Genomic DNA, 8,075 nt, shown 5'->3' with positions numbered 1-8,075 from the left:
GTTGTGTCCATGATAATTTGCAGGAATTGTGGATGCCTGAAACAAAAAAGCTCTCAGTATGCTACATGACAACAGGATCACCTGGAGGGTGACTATTTTCATTTGTTTGAAGTCCAGCAGCCCTACTATGTTAGCATTTGCTAGCCAAAAATACAGAAGTAATCTATCTGTCCCTACTGGTTTGGGCACAGTGAAGGATGAAGTCATGGTCCCTTGTCCATCTTGTCTTCTACCATTGGAACATAACATTTTGGAAACCTCAAGTAGTCAATGAAAAGCTAAAAGGATGATTGCTTAAGTAGCTCACAATATGCAGACAAACCTATACTTCTTGCAGGTATAGTGTAGCATGAGAATTTATGCAGACGCATGTCAGTCAAGATCTCCCTGTGGTGGAGGGGTAGGAGTCTAATTATGTGATAAGATTCTGTATAATCTAAAATTATTTCAAATGGATAAATCCTAAAGTAGTATCAGAGTCCTAATATCACCCTTGAGACTCTATAAGTATTCAATGGCCATAAGATGCAGCTTGTATCCCTCTAACCTTAACTGTATGGAATCATGTTTAAGAGATCAGTTCTCCTCGTATCTCTTATATCAGTATAGAGATGTTATGTTTTGCTGGAGGTGAACTAACACCTGTGCTAGAACTTCTGTGAAGATACTTTATGCTGTGAAATGGACTGAACCGATGATGGTTGTAAGCCTGTGCCAGTGTTAGACAAACACATTCTATTTTTGAGATTTTATACAGAGCAGGTGCAGTGGATGGTAATAAATATGAATCAGTCCTTCTTTTGCAGGTATGAAATAATCCAGTAAGTGTTACCACACTGACATTTTAGGTATTTAGATTACAGATATTGAAGATGAGTTGCGGTCCCCCCTTCTTCCTTGATGCTAGGAAAATACATATTCTTGTGCTATGATGGAGCCAATTCTACAGCTACTAGCCCTGGAAGAATGCATCTCCTACCAAAGCAGATTCCCAGAAAGGCTGCTCAGAAATGGATGGGAAGACCAACATAGTTTCATTTACAAGTGTAGCTGTAGCCAAATAACAGTAAATTCAAATGGAACATTTTATGAGGTAACTGAAAGAAAAATTTAGAGGTGATGTTGGACAATGCGAGAAAAGGTCTAGTCATGATCCTTTGATGCGTGCATAGTGTTGAGGATGCAATTTATACAGCTGAGCATTTGACAGCTGTATAAAACCCCCCATAAAATAAAAACCAACTTCCACCTTTTCAAGCAAAACAATTGCTGGTAAAATTCCAGCAAGATAATGGTGTTTTCCCTGTCTACAGCACTGTGTAGCGCGTACATGGCATGTGTGTGTGGCAGTAGAGGTAGCTTATATCCCACGCTCTGAAGTTAAGATGACAGAACTGTGAAAAGAACTCAGAGGTTTATCAAAGACATTCAAGGACATTACTGAACTATTTACTTTGCAAATGCCAGGTGCTGCTGAGGAACATGGCAGGGTTGGAGAGAATCAGTGTTCAAATTCTAGAACCTTCCAAGAGGAGTGTAGTGAGATTCTGAAGGGGAAAATGAGCTCAAAGATTGGTCCTCCCTGCTGGAAATAGTCCCATAGGTAGGTTGTCCCTGCTGGAAAATGACCACACATCCTCTCACACCTAGGCCAACCTTTCAGACATAGTAATCTCAGTTTATGGGACAAGGAACATTTGAGTGGTAAATGAGTTTGTCATCAGACATATAGATTGTTTTATACAAAGGGTACAAATTAAAACCTCGATCATTTTTTGATTCCTACTATAACTTTCTTTAGAGAATTTATTAGACAGTATCTAATAAAAAAGATATTCTTATATAAAAAATCTTATTTAGAAAGTGTTAATTTTGTTGGGGTTTTTACCCTGCAGTATCTTATTCATTAGACTTTCAGATTCTTTTATTGTTCAAGTTCTTTTGACTTTGTTCTTCATGTTTCTTTCAGCCCTTTTATGTAGTCCCGTGGATTTTGTAGAGGTGTATACATGTCTAATGATTTAGGCTGGAAATTACAAGATTTCTTATTAAAAGAGTAAAACTCTGAAATAATCCCCCAGAATAAATGGGAAATATAAGTTAACAAGTTCATTTAAGTTGAATATTCAGCACGTTATGGAAAGAGATAACCAATATGATTGCTTACAGTAAAGTAATCTAGGGAATCGATCCCAAGTACCTGAGAAGTGTCATGTTATTCTATGTGTATATAATGAAATTTTAATCCAGATGCTGGGAAAGAAGACAGACTTTACAAGTTATCTTTTTCATGTTATCTCATTCTGCAGAACATACTGTAGTTATTTATAAATGTGTAACCACCAGCTGTCTTTTCTCACAGTGTTTTTTTTTCTCTCTCAAAAATACACTGATAAGCGGCAAACAGGGAATGACCACAGGACTACATACATTTGTAAATAGTTATCTTCAAAAGCAGTACAACTGGGATACATAAAAACCATGAAAAGCCAATTAATAGGATTTCTTGTGAACTTTTGGATTTCTTTTTCACTTGCTTTGTATTTTCACAGTGGAGAAAGAGAAGAGAAATGTATAATTGAAGATGTCCCCAGCGACACATTGGTAATTGGTAGGTACCTGTCAATGTTATATGAGGATCTAATTTATGCAATAAAAAAAGATAGCATGTAATGTAACAGGAAAATCTGTGATTGATGAATATGGTAAAATCATGGTGATAAGAGAGAGGGTACACTGAAAATAATTCCCCACATCAGGGGTTAGCCATAATGTCCTCACACATTGTGTGTGTACATCACACAAAGAAATGCAGGCTTCCAAAGTGCTTAACTGACTACACAAAGATAAAGAATGTCTTCTAATTCTATAGCAGTGGAATTGTTGCTTCAATGTGTGGTTCTATACATTCTGACTGATTTACTTGTTCAAACCAGAATTTCTGTAACATGGTTTTCCCCATTGAATGGGAGTTACTTTTTTTGATTGATGTTGGTCCGGAAAGAAGCAATTCAGGATGTACTAAAGTTTCATTTCACCTGGGATATCACAAGCACATTAAATTAATCTACAAGACTGTAAATGTAAGATTGAAAGGGGATCGTAAAAATAATATGTAATAATTTTTTATAAATAATGTGATAAATATGAAAGACTCCTAAAAATGTAATGTGAATACAGTACACTTAGATTTTGGAGGTCTCCACATGCATTCTGTATGCTAACCTTGCCAGAACATTAGTGGTAATCAGAAAGTATTACTTGTTAATCAACCATTTTTGTAGTATTCTAGAACATTTTCAAGTGTAGTAAAAATTTATTGAATTTCACAGTGTTATAAAGTGCCCCCTGAGCAATTTTAATAATAAGCACATGAAATACTTATATTGTTTTATTGTTAATAATTTATCTTTATATTTTTGCTGAAAAAGCCATAAAGATGTTTAATATTAAGCTGTTTTATTTAACAGATTTTATCTATGTTTTTATTCAGGGAATTACAAAGTACAATGCTGGGATATACATAAACAAGACTTTCTTGAATCTGCTCCTGGTTTGGGAATGATTGTGACTGTCACAGCTCCGTCTGCTGAGGTAAATAAGCTTTACTAATATTTCTGTAGGATTTATGAGTTGAGTTTTGGCACTGGCAGGCAGCACTATCTAAAAATAATAGACACTTTTGGGGAAAAAGTAAATCTACAGTCTACCAGCTAGTTCAGTATTTTGATGCTGAAAGGTATAAGCACCTTGTGATTTCTTTCAACGTAAATAGAAATTACAATGCTTGATAATGATGCGTGTGGACAATTTTTGCATTACTACTGTATTTGGGAAACCGTGTCATTAAGAATAGTAAGTGACAACTGAGAAAACAGGTTAAATTTAAAACAAAATGAAAATTTGCTACTGAGGTAAAAGTACATGGGCAGCAGAAAGGAAGGTTGGTGATAAACTAAACTGCAAAAGTCAAGATTACCATGAAGCTGCATACAGCCATCATGCATAGCAGCTGCCTTCTTTGCCCTGAAGACCTGAGGTTTTCAGCAACAATTTATTTCTGTGCCTAGACAAGGTCTTAGTTTTTAAATTTTAAATGCTTTAGAGAGCACTGGCTTTTGTACATTGCAGAACTCTGTAACGTTTCAATGTTCACTGTGAGCTAAATAAACCTATTCTGAAATTCAGATTAATTTAATGATGTCAGGAGATTAATTGCTTACCTTTTACATCCAATTTACAGTACTGTTTTTTGATTGTGTTATTGATATTTATAATGCACAAACCCCAACAGATACAATATTTAAATTACAGGTACTATTGTCAAAACTGTATGGGCCACAAGGGACATTTTCTTTTACATCCTATCTCTCCGGGGAGCATGTTATCTGTTTACAGTCTAACTCCACAAGATTTGTGGCATTTGCAGGAAGTAAACTGGTAGGCGAACTTCTTAAATATTCTTTGTTGTAATAGTATCAATTGTTTATAAACTGCAGAGATTACAAACTAGATTAGAAGTTTGTCTGACTTCTAGTACATAATTCAACGTGTCCTAGTAGGTAAAGAAGACAAACCTAGAATTAGAAAGATGAAGAGATAAAACCATTCTGTTCTGATATTTAAGAAGGCAAGATTCAAGATGCAAGACTAACAACTATAGAATGATTTAATGTTTGTACAGTGCTTTGAATGTGAAAGATTCTCATAAAGAACAACTAATTGGTTCAAAAAGATAGGTGTGTAAGACTAACACAAACACTTGTCATATATTCCATGTCTTCAGTAGCTTAGATTGAATTCCTAAAGAAAATGTAACATTTCAATTTTTGAAAGATATTCTCATTAAGAATATTTAGTACACTTGATATTGTCTACTACCAACAAAGTTGTTCTTAATGCAGATTTGCGAAAAGTTAAGCCATCAGAGGTGACATCATGGCTCTAATGTATTTCAGCAAACAATTTCATAAAGACTGTTTTGAAAATTTTATTTATATGCGTATTCTCAAAATAGAGTTGAACAGGTGAGAATTACTCTCTAGAGGTGCTTTTTCCTCCTAAAGCTGACTGCAAAAAAGGTAGATAACCAGCTAGATAGAAACAGCTTGTAAACATATTAAGTGAGATAGGCCAAATTTCATCCTGGGTGTATGCTTTGGGAACATGTAGATGACACAGAACTGAGAAAAGTTAACAGTGCTGAATTGGGACTATTACACTGGAATGAGTGGTTATTCTTACAGACTGATTAATGGAAATGAGTTGAAATTTAATCATACACATTGGAAAAGCACTTAGGTTCTAATAATAAAAACATTTGTGGAGCTCATCAACTAGGGAGGGTAAGAGGGATAAAGCATTCGTTAGTCATAGCTAACTACACATCATGGATGTGATTCTGAGGATTCACGAGGAGGTTTTTATCTGGTACAGATGGAGCTGTATTAATATAATTTTACACAAGGCATGCACCATGTACAGTTCTGGTCATCCTATTCAAAAGAAGTGAACAGGTGCAGGGAAGGAGAAGATCAATAGCATAAATACTAAATAGGGTGGTTTGTTTAGCTTAACACAGCAGTAGAAAAGGAAAATAATTGCTTTTTCTGATTATATCTGCAGCATTAAGGATCACAAAAGGAAAAACATTCTCTAGCTAGGTTGAATCTTTAAGTGGTCTTCTGCAAGCACCAGATGCAGTGGTGATTATCTAAACTGCTACAAACCAAAAGTAAATAAATTAATGGACAAAGGCTACCATAAGGTCATGAGATAGATTTCTAGATATTCGGTGAGCTAACTCTAAGAGAGCAGAAAGAAGATGTGCTCTTCATTTGTGGCTAATGTCTGAGTAGACCAAGCTTCTATCATCATAACACTAAGCTCTGGGATTTCCACAGATTATCTGTTTGATTAAAACTATTTAATTTTCTCTTAGGTACAAATTGGCTTCAAAAAGAACTTTCTTCTATTATTTTCAGTAAAATTTTTAATTCATGCCAGAATAAGTTGCATAATATTGCAAGTTCCATTCTTTTCTTTTATTTCTATGGGTCTATTGCTTGGCAGGTTTGGGGCATTTTTGTTATAGATTGCGCCGTATTTTATAGGATATTGGGAGGTATTTCATACTGGATAAGCTGTGTGGAGAAAGAAAAAAGATACCTTATGTATGGTTCTGCTTTAATACCTATGATAAACTGCAAATAATGATTCAGCTGGTCCAGTCTTATATTCCCAACTGTTAGTGGAGAAAACCTGAAAGTGCATCTATAAAAAGCTTCCTGTGGTACTACCGAAGAATGTAATTTCTGCAGTGTTAAGATGGAAAGTGAAATACAATGAGCAGTCCTAATGGTGGTCACTTTTTAAACTAGTTTGGAAAAAGAACAGAAAACATTCCCATGGCAATTGAATCAATACTAGCATAAAATAATGCCCTAACATTAGTGAAGACTGCAAATTTGTGCAATTAATTTAAAAATAAAATTAAGAAACACTTTAAATATCCTACCTGATTCTAATTTTAAGGAGTATTTCTATAAGCAATTAATAATATTTTCCTGTAATGAGCTTAAAGGGGAATTATCCATTGTTTCTTTTTTTCTAAGGAATTTTGAAAACACAGAAGACACACTAATGAGAGTATTTTTACTTTTGCAGCGTATCCATTTGGACATTAGAGTTGGAGAACATTTTTTGGATGAGTCTGTTGTTCAAGCCAAAGACAAAGTGGATGAAATTAACTTTAGACTAGAACATCTAATTGAGGAAATTCATCATGTATCCAAAGAACAAAACTATGAAAGAGTATGTATATTCCCTAATGGAAATGTTAAAAACATTGTAATAGACTTACTGATTTAAAAAGTATTATGAGGCTTATTATTTAATTACAGTGTTACTTTTAACCAACACATAAAATCTATTGGTGTTTAACCAGACTAAATTACCTTGCAAAATATTTTTAAGGTGTAACATAAAAACTAATTACACTGTGAACTCATGCTTATAGCAACAGGTGTTGTTTTAAAGCAGGAATTTCCAAGTATAGTTTTCTTGGTCAGAGTCAGTAACAGCAGCTGAGCCCGCGGCAGGTACCATTGCTGGTGGTGTTGCCAGCTTTTGTTTCCATGCTGGTCTGTGTGCATAAACTTTAGTGGAGTGGGTAAGTATGCAGGCAGCCAGACTGTGTCTGAAACCTAAAAAAAAGAGATTTGGTTGCAAAAAGGTTCTTCAATGCAATGTGGAAGTGACTGTAAATCTTAAAAGGCTTAAGCCTGTATTAATGGAACATATTTATCACAATATATCTTTTGAATATATCTTTTCCCTTGTGAACAAGGGAAAGCTCTGTTTGCCTTTCTGCCTTTAGGATTCAGTGTGTCTACTTCTTAGTTTTGAGTTATAAAGATACCCACCTTATTAATAAGAACAAACTTTCATTTTTATCAATATGAAAAAGGTGTTTGTTCACTACTATGCAGAAAAGGGGTGTCTATTGGGTTACCTGGATAGCAGCATGACACATACAGATGGCAAAAGTAATAATTATGCTTTTCCTTTCTTCTTTAGGAGCGTGAAGAAAAATTTCGGAAAACAAGTGAAGAAACCAACAGCAATATTTTATGGTGGGCTATAGTACAAACACTAATTCTCATTTCCATTGGAATCTGGCAAATGAAATCTCTCAGAGATTTCTTTATATCTAAGAAGCTTGTTTAAGTCTTATAAAGTAAATGCACAGATTCAAAAATTGCACACCACATAACACCTAACGTCCAAGGAAACCCTGCATCTATGAGAAAAGTGGTTGTATAAAGCTCTCAAGCTTCTTTCATCATCTGCTCTGATTCTTACTCTAACTCTGGTTTCTTCATCTGTATCACAACCTCTGTCATCACCTTACATTTTACTCCTTGATTCCCATCTCTTACCAGGTTTTTTCTCCCTACAGATGTAAAGCTAAGTCTAGAAGGACTCAGTGACTAAGGCAGCATTTAAGTTCAACTCAGGATTGTTAAATCTGAAATAGAAGTCTAATAAAGTTTCCTAATATTTAAATTTCTCTA

General features: G+C 34.7%; 1 protein-coding gene across 1 annotated transcript; it reads left to right on the top strand.

Moving 5' to 3' along the window:
* LOC101917492 (transmembrane emp24 domain-containing protein 11-like) lies at positions 1 to 8,075 on the top strand. Its single transcript, XM_005229844.3, has 5 exons — positions 1 to 2,611; positions 3,494 to 3,594; positions 4,315 to 4,440; positions 6,667 to 6,813; positions 7,579 to 8,075. The coding sequence occupies exons 1-5, from the start codon at positions 2,482 to 2,484 to the stop codon at positions 7,726 to 7,728; spliced, it is 654 nt and encodes a 217-aa protein (XP_005229901.1). The 5' UTR covers positions 1 to 2,481; the 3' UTR covers positions 7,729 to 8,075.

The sequence above is a fragment of the Falco peregrinus genome, chromosome 2 (assembly GCF_023634155.1).
Source record: "Falco peregrinus isolate bFalPer1 chromosome 2, bFalPer1.pri, whole genome shotgun sequence".
In the NCBI taxonomy this organism is placed as follows: Eukaryota; Metazoa; Chordata; class Aves; order Falconiformes; family Falconidae; genus Falco; species Falco peregrinus.
This window is presented reverse-complemented; position numbering and strand designations above follow the sequence as displayed.

What these genes read in the sequence shown, in the direction of transcription:
- LOC101917492 (XM_005229844.3), top strand. Translation starts at nt 2,482, where the DNA reads ATGAAAAGCCAATTAATAGGATTTCTTGTGAACTTTTGGATTTCTTTT. An exon ending in CAGCGACACATTGGTAATTG is followed by an intron (nt 2,612 to 3,493) that starts GTAGGTACCTGT and finishes GTTTTTATTCAG; the next exon opens with GGAATTACAAAGTACAATGC. An exon ending in AAGAACAAAACTATGAAAGA is followed by an intron (nt 6,814 to 7,578) that starts GTATGTATATTC and finishes TTTCTTCTTTAG; the next exon opens with GAGCGTGAAGAAAAATTTCG.